The 19,453-nt window shown below is 37.0% G+C and overlaps 4 protein-coding genes, 1 long non-coding RNA gene and 1 pseudogene across 5 annotated transcripts; 3 read left to right on the forward strand and 3 right to left on the reverse strand.

Annotated features, from left to right (window-relative positions):
* The first annotated feature begins 1,057 nt into the window (after positions 1 to 1,057).
* LOC104709595 (uncharacterized) lies at positions 1,058 to 4,469 on the forward strand. The gene is made up of 3 exons (XM_087452070.1): positions 1,058 to 1,089; positions 2,128 to 2,287; positions 4,008 to 4,469. Exons 1-3 carry the CDS (start codon positions 1,058 to 1,060, stop codon positions 4,305 to 4,307), a joined length of 492 nt encoding a protein of 163 aa, XP_087308196.1. The 3' UTR covers positions 4,308 to 4,469.
* Positions 4,470 to 6,735: 2,266 nt separating this feature from the next.
* On the forward strand, positions 6,736 to 10,195 carry LOC104788731 (protein phosphatase 2C 32). The gene is made up of 5 exons (XM_087451721.1): positions 6,736 to 6,947; positions 7,033 to 9,291; positions 9,370 to 9,483; positions 9,566 to 9,830; positions 9,937 to 10,195. The coding sequence occupies exons 2-5, from the start codon at positions 7,237 to 7,239 to the stop codon at positions 10,086 to 10,088; spliced, it is 2,586 nt and encodes an 861-aa protein (XP_087307847.1). The 5' UTR covers positions 6,736 to 6,947; positions 7,033 to 7,236; the 3' UTR covers positions 10,089 to 10,195.
* A 1,598-nt stretch (positions 10,196 to 11,793) lies between these two features.
* LOC104784614 (uncharacterized) lies at positions 11,794 to 13,040 on the reverse strand. Its single transcript, XR_767265.2, has 2 exons — positions 12,904 to 13,040; positions 11,794 to 12,189 (listed from the first exon to the last, which is right to left on the reverse strand). It is a non-coding gene; the product is annotated as an uncharacterized LOC104784614 (long non-coding RNA).
* Positions 12,719 to 12,821, reverse strand: LOC147943121 (small nucleolar RNA Z103; annotated as a pseudogene).
* A 237-nt stretch (positions 13,041 to 13,277) lies between the features above and the next one.
* LOC104784616 (uncharacterized) lies at positions 13,278 to 17,704 on the forward strand. The gene is made up of 14 exons (XM_010509653.3): positions 13,278 to 14,251; positions 14,337 to 14,648; positions 14,749 to 14,928; positions 15,010 to 15,145; positions 15,286 to 15,614; positions 15,901 to 16,030; positions 16,136 to 16,267; positions 16,377 to 16,421; positions 16,532 to 16,611; positions 16,684 to 16,780; positions 16,875 to 16,964; positions 17,085 to 17,138; positions 17,239 to 17,304; positions 17,412 to 17,704. The coding sequence occupies exons 1-14, from the start codon at positions 13,866 to 13,868 to the stop codon at positions 17,562 to 17,564; spliced, it is 2,190 nt and encodes a 729-aa protein (XP_010507955.2). The 5' UTR covers positions 13,278 to 13,865; the 3' UTR covers positions 17,565 to 17,704.
* Positions 17,583 to 19,400, reverse strand: LOC104784615 (putative plastid-lipid-associated protein 10, chloroplastic). Its single transcript, XM_010509652.3, has 8 exons — positions 19,037 to 19,400; positions 18,828 to 18,947; positions 18,597 to 18,731; positions 18,403 to 18,498; positions 18,246 to 18,326; positions 18,075 to 18,161; positions 17,925 to 17,986; positions 17,583 to 17,842 (listed from the first exon to the last, which is right to left on the reverse strand). Exons 1-8 carry the CDS (start codon positions 19,193 to 19,195, stop codon positions 17,725 to 17,727), a joined length of 858 nt encoding a protein of 285 aa, XP_010507954.1. The 5' UTR covers positions 19,196 to 19,400; the 3' UTR covers positions 17,583 to 17,724.
* Positions 19,401 to 19,453: the final 53 nt, after the last annotated feature.

A 19,453-nucleotide genomic window follows, 5' to 3' on the forward strand; every position in this document is an offset into this window, starting at 1 on the left:
TTAATCAATCGTCACAAGCCCAGTTCACTGTTGCCTTTTTTATAAACTATCTCGTCTGGTCCATTTAGAGATTCCATTATTATTTTATTTATATGACAGCTTAGAGATTCCATCTTATTGAATGGAAAAAGTAAATTAGTTTCAAATATATTTTCCAAATTCTATTATTTATTTTATAAAAAAAATTGACTTATGTTTGTATTTCAATCGTCATTCGTTTCAATATTGAATTGTAAACGTTGATACAATTTTTGATATTTGATATATTCCAAGTCATTTTTTATGGAGATGCCTGCCCACTCCAATATATTATTGTAGTATAACTTTTGTTTTATCCTGGGATCTTTTATTTTAAAAAAAAAATATATGACTAGACTAGTTAATTTAGTGGATGATTTTGATAATGGCTTTGGTTTTTCGGATCTGTGGATTCATTGACGCCCAAATACTCTACTAATAAAATTAAAAAAAAAAAGAAACAAACAATGTGAAACCAAAAGCAGAAATTTCTTGGGCGTTGAAAGAGTTTTGTCAGTGGAGTCAGAAGAAACTCAAAGGTGGATTTGGTTTTTAAGTCAACAAAAATTTGTTTTCATTTATATAAACGTGACTCTCTCGCTCGTGGAGTTGGCCTCTCTCTCTCTTGCACTGTTTGCATTAGGCATCATTACAAATTACAATCTTCCAAAAAAGAGATTTAACAAGAAGACATACATCGATGAACCAACCACCCAAGTTGCATGTTTACTGTTTAAATCGCTTTGGTATAGACATGAAGAAAAATAATTGTTAAAATATATAGAATAAAACAGGGTAACCAAAATATGATAACATATAAAAAGGAAGATTAGCTAACATGTTATATAACCCTATAATTTCAACGTTCAAACTATATAAAAACAATCAAACACGGGTCAAATCTTCCAATATGAGGAGCAAGATTCAATGCAACCAATAATAAAAAAAATTGAAGAACATAAAAAAACATTTTGGTATATATAAGAAAAAAGGGACCCACAAAGAAATAAAAAAGAACCCATGCAAAGCAAAAGGGTCCATGGATGAGAACAATAATGACGTGAATCACCTGTGTGTAATTTTTGTAATGTGTAATTGTGTATACACCTCCAATCATTTGCAAACCCCCATTCATATCAATTCTAAAAGCTTTCATTTTTTTCTTTCCTTTGGTATGTAAATATATTCTCAATAATTAAAAATATAAATAACCCTAAAAAGACGGTCTTCACTTTTTGCATTTTTCAACGCAAATTTTTACTACTCTGTTTTCTATTTTCTTTTTTCTTCCCTATTTTTTGATTTATAATTAGTAGTTTTTGTTTGTAGTTTTTATTTCTATATTTTTCTTACCCTCCGAAACCATTTGAAAACCCCGAGAAAGAGAGAAGACACAAACTCTTTTTCTTTTCTTCTCCTCTGCTTCACCGATGAGCTAAAAACAAATTAATCATAGAAAGAAATTATTATAGGCTGCTTAAAAGAAAAAAAAATCAAAATCAAAATCCATTGCAGGCAGTTTCAAGCTTCTCTCTGTTTTTATTCTTCTTCTTCTTCTTCTCCAGCTTGTATGTGATTCTACTAGTGTTGTTGATTTTGAATCTCGGTTTCTCCGTAACATGTGAAAGAGTGGAAAAATAAAGACTTTTTTTTTTTTTTGTGGGTTTACCTGAAAAGATTGGATCTTTAACAGCTGGTCGTCTCTGCATGGTTCAATCTCAATCTGGGTCTTCTTCTTTCTTTCTCGTTTCATTTCTTATTTAAAATAAAAATAAAAAAATAAAAATGGGTACTTTTTGTCAGATTCCCATAGAAATCTAAGACCATCCACAATGGCGTGGATTTGGCCCGTCCCCAATATTTATTGGATTTAAATTTAAATGAAAAAAGCCCAATATCTGAAAAACGGTTCTTATTTGGGGACGTTTTTTTACCGTCCTCTTCGCCACGTGTAGCCGTGTGATTTGTTCTCGAATAAGCTAGGTCTAAAAAAAATGTATTCGGGAGACAAAATCATCCCGAGTTCTTTCTTCTCCCTCTTGACGGCGACCACGAAGGCGATTCGATCCTCCACGACGTTCTGTTCTTTTCACCGGAAAATCTTGCCAGATTAACGAAGCCGATCTTCTGTCGCATCCGAAGCCGGTCCGATCTTCAATACCTAAGACGTCCAGCGGTTCGATCTTCTCTCCCGAAGCGATCTGTCCCTGTCACCCGAAGCTTGTCCGGCGGTTCGAGCTTCTCTCCCGATGATATCCGTCTAAATAAGGTTAGTCTTCTTCCCACTACATGAGATTTAACCTTGATTGGCGCCGATTATCGAATTAGGGTTAGGGATTTGGGATTATCGAATTAGGGTTAGATAATTAGGGTTTGCGAATTAGGGTAATTGAATTAGGGTTATTCAATTAGGGTTAATTAATTGGGGTTATTGAATTAGGGTTATTGATTTAGGGATATTGAATTAGGGTAAATGATTTAGGTTATGTTTCTTTGGTGTTTTTTTTGTTTTTTTCATTTGTTCGATGGATCGTTATGTCTCTGTGTGAAGATCGAGTTGTGTCTGTGTCGTTTGTCCTTTGCTGTAGTTGTTGATCTTATAAACATGTTTGTGTCTTGGTCAAAATTTTTTTAAAACATTGAGTATCGTTAAACTTTGGTTTTTTTTTCTTAAATGTTAAAGGATCATCATCTTTGTGTCTCGGTCTATTTTTTTAACATTGAGATAGGTTAAATTTTTTTTTATCAAGGTTTTCAATTTGGTGATTGTTGTGTCATTGGTATGGTTGGTAAAATGTTTTTGACATTGATTTTGATACAACTTTTGGTTGATTAAGATAGTCATTGTCATTCGTATGATTTTTGGATAAATTTTTTTAACAATGTCATTCGTATGATGTCTCGCATTGATTCGTATGGTTGTGTTTTTTTTTAGGTTTCTCATTTGGTAGTTGTAATGTTTACTTGTAATAAATTGGTAGCATTGTTGTGTAGTTGGTTGTATTTAATTTTAGTGTTGTTTGTTCATAGTTTCTTGTTTAATTTGGTAGTTGTAATGTGTACTTGTCATAAATTGTGATTAGACATTTGTTGTTTGGTCTTTAAGTTTTGATAGTTATTGCAAGTAAGGTTTTAAACCATAAATCTCTTTCATTTATCTTCCCTTTCTCACTTGTAAATGATATTCACTTCTCTTCTATACTCGCATCTCTTATCTTCGCATTCCTTCTCTTCTATACCCGCTTCTAATCTCTGCTTTTCTCTTCTCTTCTCTTCGCATTGATCATCTTCTATACCCGCTTCTCTTCTCTGCTCTTATCTTCTCTTCTCCTCGCATTCCTTCTCTTCCTTATCCGTTTCTTCCTATGGATTCTAATAATCCCTTCTTTCAGTCTTCTTCTTACTTCAACTTGCTTAACAGTCAAGAAGAAGGTGGTTTAAATGATAACTTTCATTGGGAAAGTTATCCACCTTCTGGACAGAGCTCACAACCTTCTCCTCACAGCTCCCAACCTTCTCCTCACAGCTCCCAACCTTCTCCTCACAGCTCGCAAGAAACACCAAAAGAGCGCAAGGAGAGAAAGACATGGACACCTGCTGATGATGAAGTCTTGATCTCCGCATGGCTCAACACTTCAAAAGATCCCATCGTTGCAAATCAACAAAAGGGAGGAAGCTTCTGGAGCAGGATTCAAAAATACTATTGTGACACTCCTCACGCTAGAAACGGTGGGGAACAGATGCTGGTGACACATTGCAAGCAGCGTTGGCACAAGATAAATGACCATACTAACAAGTTCTGTGCCGCATTCGCAGCTGCGGAGAGACAGAACAGCTCTGGTCATTCTGAAAATGATATCATGAAGAATGCACATGATATCTACTTCGCTGCCCATAACAAGAGATTCAACCTTGAACATTGTTGGTTTCGTTTAAGGTTTGAGCAGAAATTTCTATCCCTTAACACTATTAACACGACCCCAGCTCAGCCTGCAACAAAGAGGAAACAAGCTGGTGAAGGTTCGCAGTCATCAAGCTGCAGTGTTGAGGAGTCTGAGAAGAGGCCAGAAGGGATCAAGGCTGCCAAGGCGAAGAGGAACAATGCTCAGTCCACAAACGTGAAGACTCTTGCTGAGTATAAGAGCATGTGGGATGTCAAGAAAGAGGAATTAGCTGAAAAGGAGAAACTACAGAAGCTGGCCATCCTAGACACTCTCCTAGCCAAAAAAGAACCCTTGAGTGCGAGTGAAGAAATCATCATGAACAAGATAGTGTCCCAGTATTTCTGATATTATAGAATGTGTTTGTTGTTTGTTTTTCTTGCTTAGTACTCGGCTTATGTATTTGATTTGTATTCCCTGGTTGTTTGATTTGTATTTCCTGTTTAAGTATTTCTTGCTCAGTTGTGTATTTCTTGTTTCAATCTAAATTAATATAAGTCTATTTTAGTACTCGGCTATTGTAATTTCTAGTAACTCGGCTATTGTATAAACTAACTTAATCAGATTGTGTATTGTTGTACTAAGTCTAATCTGCTTCTTCTTGTTTATCTTCAGGTTACGTAAGACATGGGCCACGACTATAGCTATTCCCAGCCTTCTTCATCTGATCTGGCTGATAAGTACTCAGAGGACACTGCGGATAGAGAGCTAGATGCATTGATTCGTATGGATGAAGCAGAGTCTGGTAAGGTTGGAGAATGTAGTTAATGAGATATGTAAGGAAAATAAGTTAAGAAAATTTACTGATTTGCTGGTTGTAGGTGTAATCATCATTTTCACATGTATTTTGTTCATGTTGGTGTAATGATTTACACGGGTACTTGTTGTTTTCTTATCATGTATGTTGTTTTGTTTTGGTCTCTCACGGGTATTACATGTATTTTGACTACGGACGTGTTGGTCTCTGTCACGGGTACTTGTTGTTGGTGTAATCATGTATGTTCTTTTGTTTTGGTCTCTCACGGGTTACAAACTGGAACTCCACTATATATATGATAACTCACACCAAACACGACCAAACCAACAACACAAGTCATTTCTTTATCTTCCTTTCTTCATAACCAAAGTAGCAACTCATTTCATCAAATAAGATCAAAGCAACAAAATACTCTCGCTCTCTTCCTTTAACTTCCATTCTCTTCTTCTCTCTTTAATACAAAGTCATTTCTTCATTTCTTTTCCTTTCTCTTGAAATGGGATCATCTTCAAACCATTATCATTACCATGGAGATGATGATCACTATCACTACCAAGCAGATGATAGTGATCATTTTGATGCTTATTTAGAAAATATTTATGATGTCTCCCAAAATATCCCCGAACCAAACCAGCCACAAGAAAGGATTTTTATCGAGCGAAACCGGGAAGAAGGCCACAATAATCTTTGGAATGATTATTTTAGTGACACTCCCACATATCCAGAATATTTATTCCGGCAACGGTTTCGCATGCACAAGCCACTGTTCATGCGAATTGTGCAACGTCTCTCTACCGAAATCCAATATTTCCGCCAAAGCCAGGATGCAACCGGACGTGCTGGTCTTTCACCTATACAAAAATGTACTGCAGCAATTCGTCAATTGGCATATGGTACTTCGTCTGACAGTGTTGACGAGTATGTCCGAATTGGTGCTTCGACAGCTCGAGAATGTTTGCACGAATTTACCGCCGGCATCATCCAAGTGTTTGGAGATGAATACTTAAGACGTCCTACACAGGAGGATCTACAAAGACTACTCTTTCAGAATGAACAGCGTGGATTTCCCGGGATGATTGGTAGCATTGACTGTATGCATTGGGGGTGGAAGAATTGTCCCACGGCTTGGAAAGGCATGTATTCACGGTCAACCGGAAAACCTACAATTGTGTTGGAAGCAGTAGCTTCGTATGACCTCTGGATATGGCATGCCTTTTTTGGAGCTCCAGGTACTATGAACGATCTTAATATTCTTGATCGATCTAATGTTTTTGATGACATAATAACCGGTCAAGCTCCGGAAGTCAACTTTGTTGTCAACGGAAGGGAGTACAACTTGGCGTACTATCTCACTGATGGTATTTATCCAAATTGGGCAACTTTTATTCAATCAATCCGACTTCCACAAGGTAGGAAAAAATCTCTCTTTTCTAAAAAACAAGAAGCTGTTAGGAAAGATGTTGAGCGTGCCTTTGGAGTCTTGCAAGCTAGATTCGCCGTTATTAAAAATCCGTCTCGTTTATGGGATAAAAACAAAATGGCAAATGTAATAAGATCATGCATAATACTCCATAATATGATTGTCGAAGACGAACGACATACATACAGTTACCGAAACATTATTTCTGAATTTCAACACGGAGAACATGTGGATCAAACATTTACCGTTGGTGCCGCCGGTGTGGGTTCAAATATCAGCAGTACGATTACTCGTCAAACAAGACTTCGGGATAAACAAGCTCATGATCAACTAAAACATGATTTGATTGAGCATATTTGGACAAACTTTGGACATCTTCCGGATAATGAAGTTTGATTTTAAAATTTCTATGAGTTGAATAAAATGTTTGTTTTGGTTTTGATGTTTTTATGTTATATTTTTAATGTTATTAATTTCTAAATTGTATGTTTTTGTATTTTCTTTCTTTAAATAATTAATCTTTAAACTTTCAAAATAATATTATTTTATTTGGGGGACCAAACCCAAATACACACCAATGCTCCTACTAAAAATAAGAAACCCTCAAAATATTAGTATTAAATGTGGGGGACCAAAAAAAGTCCCACACCATTGTGGATGGTCTAAAGGGGGTGTTTTTTTGCCCCTTGTTGTTGTTGTTGTTTACTGTCTCTTAATTTTTGCTTCCGATGTGTTCAATACACTCTCTACTTTGCCTCTCCTTTAGATCTGTTTCCAGTTTCTCCTTCTTCCCATCTCCGCTTTTCAACAGGTCAGATCACTTGATACTTTCTTTCTTTTGTCTTACACTGTTTTAAAGTTGTTTCCTTTTCAAAGACCTCTGATTTTGTGTACAGGTGATTTCAAAAAATCCAAAATTTGTTTGCGTCTTCAATAATGTTGAGAGATTGAACCTCTGATGATGCTTGGATTCTGGAATAACCGTCGAATCTTTGTTGGGTTTTTAAGGATTTCGCCTCTTCTTCTTCTCTTTAGAGGTTTAATGATGAGATTTGTGCATCCAAGGTGTTTGTAGTATTGCCTGAGAGAGAGAGAGTCAAATGGGAAACGGGACTTCCCGTGTTGTTGGTTGTTTCGTGCCTTCTAATGAGAAGAACGGTGTTGATTTGGAGTTTCTTGAACCTTTAGATGAAGGTTTAGGCCATTCCTTTTGTTACGTTAGGCCAAGCATCTTTGAGTCTCCTGATATTACTCCTTCAAACTCTGAGAGGTTCACTGTTGATTCGAGCACTCTTGATTCCGAGACACTCAGTGGATCTTTCCGTAACGAGGTTGTTGATGATCCTTCTTTCTTGAATAGACACAACAGCAAAGGTTTAGCTGAAACTACGTTTAAGGCAATCTCAGGTGCTTCTGTTAGTGCTAATGTTTCCACTGCTAGGACTGGGAATCAAATGGCGTTCTGTTCTAGTGACGTTTTGGAGCCTGCTGCTTCGTTTGAGAGCACATCTTCTTTTGCTTCTATTCCTTTGCAGCCTGTCCCTCGTGGTGGTTCGGGTCCTTTGAATGGATTCATGTCAGGGCCTTTAGAGAGAGGATTTGCATCTGGTCCTTTGGATAGAAACAATGGTTTCATGTCAGGACCTATTGAGAAAGGAGTTATGTCTGGACCTCTTGATGTACATGATAAATCTAATTTCTCGGCGCCTCTTTCTTTTAGACGTAAAAAGCCTCGGCTTCAGCGGTTTATGAGGAGTGTGAGCAGACCAATGAAAAGTACATTAGCAAGGACGTTTTCTAGACGATCTGGAGGGTTTAGTTGGATGCATCGCTTCTTCTTGCATCCAGAGACTAGGGTTTCCTGGCCTGTTGGAACGGACGGTAAGTTACATGGTGAAGACCCTGAAAATTGTTTAGAGAGCAACCGTAACTTGCAATGGGCTCATGGGAAAGCTGGAGAAGACAGGGTTCATGTTGTGCTTTCGGAGGAACAAGGATGGCTCTTTATTGGGATTTATGATGGGTTTAGTGGACCGGATGCTCCAGATTTCGTGATGAGCCATCTTTATAAAGCTATCGACAAGGAATTGGAAGGTCTTCTTTGGGATTATGAAGAGCCATCTGTAGATAATCAATTGCAGCCAGACCAGGAACAACCTCCTTCTACAGAAGAGTACTTGAGTGATCCAGAAACTATCAGTGAGCGGCATTCAAAGTCAGTAGTGGCAGGAAGTGACGAGGTTATGACTGATAATAACACTAGCCTTGGAAATGCCGACACTCCCATTGCTGTTGATGGTCCACCTGGAAATTTAGCAGGTCCTGGCAAGAAAAGCACTAGACTTTACGAGCTACTTCAGTTGGAACGGTGGGAAGGAGAAGAAATCGGGCATAAAGATTCTTGTGGAGGGAGTGTGGCGCTAAACGATATGACTAATCAGGTAGAACATCCATCTACTTCTGGTGGAGGAGCTGGAAATGATCCGTGTACCACCGACCGTAGTGTTCTTGATGGGATTCCAGCCTCGGGACAAAGCCATGGGACTAAAAAATCACAGATAAGCTCAAAGATAAGAAGAATGTATCAAAAACAGCAGAAGTCTTTGCGGAAAAAGCTGTTTCCTTGGAATTATGATTGGCACAGGGAAGAAGGGACTTGCGTTGAAGAGAAGATAGTGGAATCGTCGGGACCGATTAGGAGACGCTGGTCAGGAACTGTAGACCATGATGCTGTGCTAAGAGCAATGGCTAGAGCACTAGAAAATACTGAAGAGGCTTACATGGAAATGGTAGAGAAGTCTCTTGACATAAACCCAGAGCTTGCACTAATGGGTTCATGCGTTCTTGTAATGCTGATGAAGGATCAAGATGTTTATGTGATGAACGTTGGGGATAGTCGGGCTATCTTAGCCCAAGAAAGGCTCCATGATCGTCACTCTAATCCCGGTTTTGGGAATGATGAGGGTATCGGGCATAAGAGTAGGTCCCGAGAATCACTTGTGCGTATGGAACTGGATAGAATATCAGAGGAATCACCAATACACAATCAAACAACTCCGATCAGTGTCTCAAACAAAAACAGAGATGTGACTTCGTATCGGTTAAAGATGAGAGCCGTTCAACTGTCAAGTGACCATAGCACAAGTGTGGAAGAGGTATATATATCTCTGACAATTTATCTGGTTAGTAGTGAAAGTGCAAGACTTTGGCTAAGTTTCTTTTATCTGTTTCAGGAAATTACGCGGATCAAATCTGAACATCGGGAAGATGACCAGTCCATACTGAAAGATAGAGTCAAAGGCCAACTAAAAGTCACTCGAGCTTTCGGTGCTGGATTTCTCAAAAAGGTAGAAAACAAAGCTGCAAACAAACAAACTTTCAAAACCACACACATTAATTAGATTACTAATTCACTTTATGTTGTTGCAGCCGAATTTTAATGAAGCGTTGCTTGAGATGTTCCGGGTAGAGTACATTGGAACAGACCCGTACATCACCTGCGAACCGTGTACAGTCCATCACAGACTGACTTCAAGCGATCGTTTCATGGTGTTATCATCGGATGGATTGTATGAATACTTCAGCAACGAAGAGGTCGTTGCTCACGTGACTTGGTTCATCGAAAACGTTCCTGAAGGAGATCCTGCTCAATACCTCATTGCAGAGCTTCTCTCTCGCGCTGCCACCAAGAACGGTACAGTTTAAAAGTTCGATGATAAAAGTTTTTTTTTTTTGTTGTTGTTAAGCTTAACTAAGCAGCCGGTTGTTAATGTATGAAACCATCAACAAAATTGTGGCAGGGATGGAGTTTCATGATCTGTTGGATATTCCACAAGGAGATAGAAGGAAGTACCATGATGATGTCTCGGTCATGGTTGTTTCACTTGAAGGAAGGATTTGGCGATCTTCTGGACAATATTATCCAGAGAGAAAACAAAAATTCAATAGATGAATTAACCAAAAAACACAAATTTTTTAGGGTTTCTCTTAATTGTTTGTCAAACAATCTTTCGATTTCCAGAAGTAAAAAAAAGAAAAGGAAAAGGCCTAATTTCTCTACTTCCGATTCCAAAATTAAAACTGTTCTGTTTACATTTATCCAAGCAACATGAATTCATCTTTAAAGATATATAAGTTTATTAGGAAAAAATAGGCATTAGTGATAAAATCAAATAAAGACAATACATATTGACATAATTCAGATAATTCAACAAGTATCTGAGGTCCTCAAGTGGTGCGTTCAATTACTTTCTTCTGAAAGATAGAAAGGCCACCATAGTAGTATTACACTTGAACAAATTCTATCTTTCCTTCTTTAGTTTTGGTGGTACGCTTAAACCCTTTTGAGAGGTATATATGCCTGATCTCTCTTATTGTTTAAGAATATGAAAATGATCTCTCTCTCTCTCTCTCTCTCTCTCTCTCTCTCTAATCAGAAGAACATCAATTAAGAAGCATGTAACCACATATGCAAGGTCTCTTAATTACTTGGAAATTGTAAATATCAATCGTCTTGAACAGCAATATCATATATAGCAGCATATATGGAAGCATGAAGAAATTACAGATTAACAAACGATCTAATAACTGGGGCGTGATGTCGAGGAGGAGAGTCTTATGGCGGTAGATATTAAAGAACCAGACGTTATGGAAGCCTCATTGTGACCCTCAGCCCTGAAAAAACCAGGAAATTTAGGGCTCGGGATGGCAGTTGTATCATTAACAAGCATCAATAACACCGACGACATAGTTGGTCTGTCCTCTGCATTTTGCTGAACACACAAGAGACCAACTTCTAGGCATCTTCGGACTTGTTGTTTCTGAAATGATGATGATGAGTCTCGTATGGTTTGATCAACAGTATCAACAGCACAGTGTACATAAAGAGAATCTGGTTGATTTAGAGAGAGCTAGAGAAGAATTAAATCGAAACGAAGGGGTCACGCTTGAAGAAAGCAGTTGTTTTTTTGGCCATAGAGCTTGAAGAAATCACCAATTAACGGCAGTGAAAAAGGAAAGAGACGTTGAAGCTTTAGAATTTACTAAATTCAATTTTGGGTTGTTTTCAGTTTCATCTATCTCGGTTAACCCGACCCGTTTGCCCCGATGAACCCGGCGTTGTTAATTCTCACATTTATTATTATGCCCAAGAATAAAATGGTGATTTTAGTTAAATTAAACCAAAATGAATTAAATTGAGCCCACATATTGGATTTAAACCGAACCGGTTTAGTTTACAACATGATAAATATGCGTATAGTTTTTTCTTCTCACAAGTGTAATTGAACCCCAACATGACATCCTTATTTGTTACTTTTATACTTTTCATATTTTTTTTTTAGTAAAATCAAAATAAGTGGCCCATAATAATATTTGGTTTCTTCTAATTTTCCATTTTTTTTGCTGTTGTTATACTGTTTTTTTCTTCTTTTTTTTTTCTTTTTTATAAATGGTTTACTTTTTCTGTATATTTTGCAATCTCTTTAAATTTTAATCTTTAATCCATTTTTTCACCTTGTTTATTGTTTTGTTTCATGTAATTTACTTACTTGTTAACTTCAATATAAATGAAGAAAAAAAAATTGTGATATAATTTTGTATAGAGAGAACTAGCAATCTTGAAAGTCTTTGGAAGAAACCACTTTGCATCGGATATGCTAACTAAATCTGTATAGTTCCAAGAATTATAAATGTGGAATTCCACAAACTCAAAAAAAAAAAATGTACATTTATTACTATATCATACTAAAGCGTACTATTTTCCAAAATCAATCATTTATTTACTTTAATTGTGATTGAAATAATTTAGACATATAATTATTTTAAAGTAAATTAATATAAAAACTTTTTGATTATATGGTCTTAAAGTGGTTTGCAGTAATGACATGTGCAAACTTTTCCTTTCGGCGTAGTCACACATGTGCCGTACAGATAACTCTCCACCCCTCTGTTATAGCAACCTCGCTGACATAATGAAGCGCCGTTAGGTTTATTACAAGTCCCAGGCGGCACTCTAGTTGTATCTCTCTTCTCACATGCACCCATTGATATTCCTTAAAGAAAGAAAACACAACATATTTTTTGTTAAATGGTATATTTCTGTTTTTGTAATATATTGCTAGAACAAACTTAAATTGTATATTTAAAATTTGCAAATATAAGGTTTGGGTTTGCTCAATTTCTACTTTTAAAAATTAAATATCATTTACAATATTTAGAAAATACATCTTTTCTTGTAAAATAAAGTTTTCAAGTGCAAACTTAAGCAATAAATGACATTATTGTATGTCTGGCATATACACAATTAGCTAATGAAATCATGCATATGTTAAATATGCTTAAAGATATTAGTAAATAACTAAATATACAAGAGAAATTGCATTCTATAACTAAATTTTTTTCAATAATTCAGTCAGTAACTATTCTAACTATGTAAAGGTGATATAGTGTCTATTTTCTATTATAATTACAATATTAGCCCTCTCTTATTACTGACTATAATAATTAAAAATATATTTTGAGTTTTGGTTATCACACTAATTCACCCAATATACAGCTTTTTTTTTTTTTGTGCACCTAAAGAAGGATCAAAACATTGGCTTGATTTCCTTCTGTCGAAAGGAAATAATAATCGCTTAGTATACAATCAGATTCGATCATTTGGGGAATTTGTCATCACCTCCCGTAAATATGCAATAGTTATATCTTATAAATTCAAACACAAATAATATATGGACAATATTTCATATGTCATAATGTATACATACCTGTAAAAAACAACAACAAGAGCATCACACGAGTGATGAAACCAGCGACATACGCAACACTACTACTTGTTCTTTTATTCATCTTTTTTCTTTGTTTACTTTTGATTTATATTTTGTTCTTCTCCTTTTTTTATGAGAATGTCTGTAACACAGTTATCAAGTATATATAGAAGAAATGGTTTATTTCTAGAAATAGAAAGAAATAAATGTATTCCATAAAATAATCCTATACAAATGTTAAAAATAGTTTTTTCAAAAGTAAAAAATTGCTACACCAATTATATAATAGAAGAAAGGGTCAATTTTCTAAAAATAAAAATAAATAAATGTAGACCATAAAATAATCCTATAAAAGTGGTAAAAATTAGTTGTTGTTTTTTTTTTTTAATAAGTAAAATTTACTGCACCTGAGTCCTGAGACCATATTTTTTGGGGTACTCTCACAATTGGGTCCCAAAATCCCAATTAAAAACCGAGGGAGAAAACAAAAATTCAATAGATGAATTAACCAAAAAAAAAAACACAAATATTTAGGGTTTCTATTAATTGTTTTTCAAACAATCTTTCAATTTCCAGAAGTAAAAAAAAAGAAAAGAAAAAGGCCTAATTTCTCTACTTCCGATTCCAAAATCAAAACTGTTCTATTTACATTTATCCAAGCAATGAAACAGGTAAAAAAAACTAGATCCTCTATATGAGCCAGAAGATTTTGACCTTTGACCTTTGACCTTTCGTCGTCCGCCACGTGTGTGGGCCCATAAAACATCTGATCGGTTCAAGGCGCGGCCGCGTCTGAGTCGTTTTGAACCGTTAATTCACGATTTCGTCTTTATTCGTTTTTCCATGGCGGAGCTAATCAAAATCCAATTTCTCCGATCTTCTTCTTCTTCTTCAATGGTCACGAGTCTTCTTCTGCAGATGCGTTCTGAATCTTTCGTTTCACCTAAAGATTCAGATCCGATATGTTATCTCTTCGAAACCTCACTACTAGCTTCGTCGCTCTTCCGTCTCGATCTAAGCCGTCGTCGCCATCTCTGCGTCGTCGTTTAGTTCGTTGCCGACTTAGAGAAGCGGCGGCGACTTTTGCGCCTCTTGATGTAGTCTCCGGAGAGTCGGAACCAGCTTTCGGTAGCTTAACTGAGCTTCGAAAGGTGGAAGAAGAGGAGGAGTTTTCACCGGCGGAAGACGATGAAAATCGCGAAGAGGAAGAGGAGGGGATTTCGAGTATTCATGTTCCTCGTGAGAAGTACATCAATGTCTCCAAGTCTGATCTCGTTAATGGTATTGTAAACACGCTCCTCGATTCTCAAGACGGAGGAGACGCTGATATCTTCCTCCTCCTTTCCTCGTAAGCTTGATTCTGAATATTGCATTGAAGTTTTCTTATTGGATTTTATCATTAAGCTGTTTTTTGGGAACTCTTTACTCTTTAGGTGTTTAGACTCTATCCTTCACGCGGAGCATAAGAGGATTTTAGAGCAAATGAGAGCTGATTTTGTCGCTACTCAATCCCTGGAGGAGGTAAAGACTGGTGATGACTCATCCAGTGACGACGAAAGCTTTACTTCAGGCGGAGAAGTTGAATCAGAGTCAGAGGACGAACTTAACTCGAATGCCAAGAGATCTGAACCTAAGAGTGTTAATGGATATGATGGTTTATCATTCCCTTTGGCTGATGGGTTTGACATTTGGAACTTTTTAATTTCCTCTGCCGGCAAACATGCAAAGAAACGTTCTGCTGAAAGGTATTATTATCTGCTTGGCTAACTCTGTACTTTCATTTGATACAAGATTTTGAGAGTGTTTTGAATTTCTGAATATAGCTTTGAGAATATTCAAATGCAGTGTAATGGCTGCAACTCAGTTCCAGCGTTCTTTCATTCAGCTTCTTGACAGTGCTGGCTTTGAAGAGCTTTCAGCAAGGGATTTGGCATTGACTTCGGCTCTGAATACGGATTACCTTCTTACTTTACCTGTATACGTTGATTGGAAGAAGGCGTCAGAGTCCAATGCTATTGTTTTCAGGTAAATGTAATATCGTTTTTGAGGCGTTGCTATATAGTTCTGTATGGAGAATCTGCTTATGAATTCCCATCTTCATTACAGGCGTGGATACGCAACTGAGAAGGAGAAGGGTTTGTTACTTGTGGAGAAGCTAGACTATATCCAGTCTAAAGTTCTACAAGTAATCTTCTCCACTATTGCAAAGCCCCTGAGAAAAGTTGGAAGATTGATAAACAAGGTCTGACTCCTATTTACTGAGGCAAATATTATGTTATATTGCATTCTTGCATATGTGCAGTTTTATTATATCAAAAACATTTGAGCGTTAGCTAGATATTAAATTTGAATAAACATTTTTTCTTCCAATTTCATGAACAGGCGTTAAGTGAGGCTTCTCAAACTCAAGAAATTCAAGATTTATCAGAGAGAATGAAAGTTTGGCTCAAGGAGCTATCCGTTTTTAAGGAATCATATTTCGACCAAACGTCTGATAGTTTCTTGAAAGAAGGGTTCCGTCCAGATTCAGTCCTCCCCATACGCTTAGCAGCACAAAGGGCGGTCAGTCGATATGAGGGGCTTCTGACACCTGTTGGTCCTCGTGCAAAGCTCTTCAGAAAGTTGCTCGGATGGATTGGTTTCATTTCTCCTGATTATGAAACACCATCTCAGCTAGCTAATGATAGTAATGCATCTGAACCTTATTTAAGGTGCGTGCCGTTTTTTTTTTCAGTCATCTTTGCCACTGAATTGTGTTTTGGTCTCTATTTGGTGAGTGTGAAGAATCTCTATGCCAATATATGTTAATGCCCGAATGAACCTGCATATATGTTCACTTAGTATAAACAAGTCTGAAAGTTCCTAGATGTGTTTGTATCACTTGTTTGATTATGTGTTGATCTATTAAATCAAGCAAAAATTCCTTGCATCATTTTTATCCTATATCTTAGACATGATCAGAAATGTGAGCTGAGCAGTAGATTACTCTTCTCGCAGGCCGATATTCTTATCAAGGATGACACTGGATGATATATGGAAACCTGCTTCAAAAAAAGCTTGTGGAAATGATATTTGGAAACGAATGAAAACTTGGATTTCCATTCTTTTATCACCGTCAACTCTGCAGGTATTCGTTTTTTGCGCAAATAATAGCATGTGATACAGTCTGTAGTGCACTGTCAAATTTCCTCAATGAATGAATCACTGTTTATCTTTGCTCTTTGGTGAACAGGAGCCTGCGTTTGAAGAACTAATTTTGCTTTACACGAAGGATGCGAGTGAAAAAGATGATAAGAGTAAAGATGAAACACGATCATCATTACAATTAGAGATATTTGAAAAAATTCCAATTCCAGATTTACCTGTAAGAATATTACATCTACATCATGAGTGTCTTCTCATGTCTCTTTTTCTGCCAATGAACTTTTCCCTGTAGTTTTCACCACTGTTTTTTCTTTCACTGTTGTATGCAGGTAATATTCCCTCACAAGAAGCTTTACTTTCGCGTCATAGATACAGTAAGTGTGGTTGCAGTACAGACTCATTCTTGTTGATACAGTAAGTGTGGTTGCAGTAATGACTCATTCTTGTTGATCTTATTGTTGTTTTTCTTTGTATCTTTTATTAGGTACGTCTAGATATCGCAAGTATTTTGGGACTTACGGCATACTTTGTAAACTACAAGTTTGAGAACATCTCATCATCCCCGTATGTCTCTTATCCTCGTCCCTTTATCCACTAACAAAAACAAAGAGTCAAGATTAGTCATTTGCTACACAGGTCAGCACTATTTCTTGATGTGATTGCCGTCACTGCTCTGGTGATTTATGCAACACGTGTGGTTTTGGGTTACAAGCAGACATGGGACAGATATCAAGTGAGTTGACGCTCAAATTCATACTCTCTTTACTACTGTGGGTTATAGAGTTCTGATGTTGGAATTTCTTCTTGCATTTGATCTACTTCTTCAGTTGTTAGTAAACAAGACGCTTTATGAGAAAACCTTAGCCAGTGGCTTTGGCTCTGTGCATTTCCTTTTGGATGCCTCGGAGCAGCAACAGGCAAGATCTCCTTCATTCCTCCCTTCTTATTCCATTCGAAATATGCATGAGTGATCCATACTGAAAAATGTTTTACTTCTGACTTATGCTTTTGTTCTCCAAATTACTCACTATCTGCAGTACAAGGAGGCAATACTGACTTATGCAATTATTCTTCAAGCGGGAAAGAATCAGGTTAGACATAACCATCCACTTTTTGTCTTAATGTCATGCCTCATTCTCGGATAGTTCAAGATTTTCCACAGATGCTCATGAATCAACACTTTGCCTGCAGAATATGTCTTACCAAGGAGTTCGAGATAGATGCGAGAGATTCATGTACGACACTTTCAAAATAAAGGTCTGTAGAATATACTTGAACTCTTATGACAATACTACTACAACTGCCACCTCTTATATATAACAACATTACTACAACTTGTAGCTAACTCACTAAACCACTTGCAGGTTGAGATGCGAGTAGAAAAGGCTATAAGCACGTTGGTAAGACTTGGTCTAGTAACAGAGACACTGGTCGATAGCAACACCAAGCTACACGCCGTTTCTTGTCCTCAGGCTTATATTTCTCTTAAAGAACTGTGGAACAGTCTGCTTGGTTAAATGTATTCCGAGTTCGAATGAAGCCAGAAACAATTTTGCTATATAGATCTTCAGTAAATCCCGAATAGGTTGTACATAACATAAACAGAATCTACTAACATAAGGTTCTTCTTCTCTTTATGATATACAGTTAAAAAGCAGTACAGATTTGTCTTATTATTCACAGCTCAAGGGGTTGAGATTTTGTAAAGACAAATACTCCTCCTCCTCCTACAGAACGACCCAAGAGCATGTTGTTATCGAGATACGACAGGTAATACAATCCACCTACAGATCTCCTGCAATAGAAAAACACCTTTAGTATCCATAGTCATATCTTAGTACATGTGTTTCTGAAAATAAACGAAGTTCATTGTTTACCTTCCTGGGCTGGTTGCGGTTACTGGAATCTGAGCTTTGAAAGTACGGATAAACTGCAAAATCTGGAAAACCAGTAAAGAGTTATTAGCTTGGTCTCCCTCTATAATGAGTCTTGGTTTCCATGCATTGGTACTAGAAAGTGTGTTTCACCTGTAGGCTTAGAAATGAGCGTGGAAGTATTGCAGGTGCGATAAGACCTTGAAGCTGCTCATTGATGTTAATGTTTCTAACACTAATCTGCAAAACTTCCGTGTTACTGAATTCGGATTGTTTCTGGCTAATCACATACTGTAAGCTTAGAAAGGCAGACTATCAACTGACCTCTTCAAACTGAAGGTAGATGTTTCGACTAGAGACCTTGTCGAATTTTGCAGTAACAACAAGTGTTGCACCTTCTTGGTCCTGCGACGGATTCATTTACATAAGCTGTCTGGAAAAGTTATATAGAAAGGGTTACACAAGTAGAGAAGCTAAAAACCTCCAACAAGCTTGGAAGACTCCACTGAACAACATTCCGAATGATCCCACCGTCTGATTGATCTTTGCACTCGAACTTCTGGTAGATCTGCCCCACCTGATCAAAACTCACAAAGGAATTAAAACCGAAACAAAACTAAAGTATCTCTCTGCTTTGTCTGATCAAACATTATCATTAGTAGTATATAGAGTAACCTGAAAGAAAGGAAATCTTGAAGCAGCTTCAAAGAGAACAACAACATCAGGTGCAGATGTATATTGAAGCCTCCATGTTCCATCTAACTTCACTAAATCAGTTGCTTCACCGCCATTATAACCTTCCACAGTAACCTGAGAAGTTTCTACCAAAATCCAGAATCATTAAAAAAGACTTAACCTCCTCACTCATTATGATACAACAACAGCAAATTAACACAAAGACTGTACCAGAGCCTCCTCAATGATAGAACGTTGATCAGAAGTTGCGGTGAGTCCTCGTTGAGTGTCTTGAACAGCTCTCAGTAGATCGTGTTTCTTGTATTCTAAGTCAAGTTCAGTGTCGACGACCTGAGTTATTAATCATCGAAACATTTAACTCAAATAATTTGTTTTCAGAGAGCAAAAGAAAGAAGAGCAGAAACGTGCAGAGAACAAACCCTAGCCGTCGTCTGTCCAGAAGCTACAGCTACTCGACACGAAGATCTCTTCTTCTTACTTATAATGTTAAAGCCGCCAAAATGACTGATTCTATTTCTATAGACGCGAGACATTGAAATCGGAGGGCAAGAGAAGGTAGCTGACGCAATTCGATCCATTCTCCAACAACCACCACTCGTTAGATAAACTTATCCAAGATTTAAGACTGAAGCTTTACAAAAATCAGATTTTTTTTTGTTCTTTTTAATTTCTCACAAGAAAAACAAAACAAAGAGCGAACCAAAAAAAAAAAAAGAATTCAGGCGATTACTTCGAAGATAAGCTATTCGAGGATTGGTGAGTAATTACGAACTCCCAAGTTTCAAGTTTAAAGATAAAAAATAACGCATCGCGCGAAATCGACATTTTAATACGTG

This window comes from Camelina sativa, chromosome 5 (assembly GCF_030686135.1).
Source record: "Camelina sativa cultivar CO46 ecotype springtype chromosome 5, ASM3068613v1".
NCBI lineage: Eukaryota > Viridiplantae > Streptophyta > Magnoliopsida > Brassicales > Brassicaceae > Camelina > Camelina sativa.

Excerpts from the sequence above, each read along its gene's own strand:
- LOC104784615 (XM_010509652.3), bottom strand. The coding sequence starts at position 19,195 with ATGGATCGAATTGCGTCAGCTACCTTCTCTTGCCCTCCGATTTCAATG. Across the intron at positions 18,732-18,827 it reads CTATCATTGAGGAGGCTCTG|GTTACTGTGGAAGGTTATAA; the intron begins GTACAGTCTTTG and ends GAAACTTCTCAG. Across the intron at positions 18,499-18,596 it reads CAAGATTTCCTTTCTTTCAG|GTGGGGCAGATCTACCAGAA; the intron begins GTTACTCTATAT and ends AGTTTTGATCAG.
- LOC104709595 (XM_087452070.1), top strand. The coding sequence starts at position 1,058 with ATGGATGAGAACAATAATGACGTGAATCACCT. Across the intron at positions 1,090-2,127 it reads AATAATGACGTGAATCACCT|ATTAACGAAGCCGATCTTCT; the intron begins GTGTGTAATTTT and ends AAATCTTGCCAG. Across the intron at positions 2,288-4,007 it reads ATGATATCCGTCTAAATAAG|CCTGCAACAAAGAGGAAACA; the intron begins GTTAGTCTTCTT and ends ACCCCAGCTCAG.
- LOC104788731 (XM_087451721.1), top strand. The coding sequence starts at position 7,237 with ATGGGAAACGGGACTTCCCGTGTTGTTGGTTGTTTCGTGCCTTCTAAT. Across the intron at positions 9,292-9,369 it reads ATAGCACAAGTGTGGAAGAG|GAAATTACGCGGATCAAATC; the intron begins GTATATATATCT and ends TATCTGTTTCAG. Across the intron at positions 9,831-9,936 it reads TCGCGCTGCCACCAAGAACG|GGATGGAGTTTCATGATCTG; the intron begins GTACAGTTTAAA and ends AAATTGTGGCAG.
- LOC104784616 (XM_010509653.3), top strand. The coding sequence starts at position 13,866 with ATGTTATCTCTTCGAAACCTCACTACTAGCTTCGTCGCTCTTCCGTCT. Across the intron at positions 15,146-15,285 it reads TTGGAAGATTGATAAACAAG|GCGTTAAGTGAGGCTTCTCA; the intron begins GTCTGACTCCTA and ends TTTCATGAACAG. Across the intron at positions 15,615-15,900 it reads GCATCTGAACCTTATTTAAG|GCCGATATTCTTATCAAGGA; the intron begins GTGCGTGCCGTT and ends CTCTTCTCGCAG.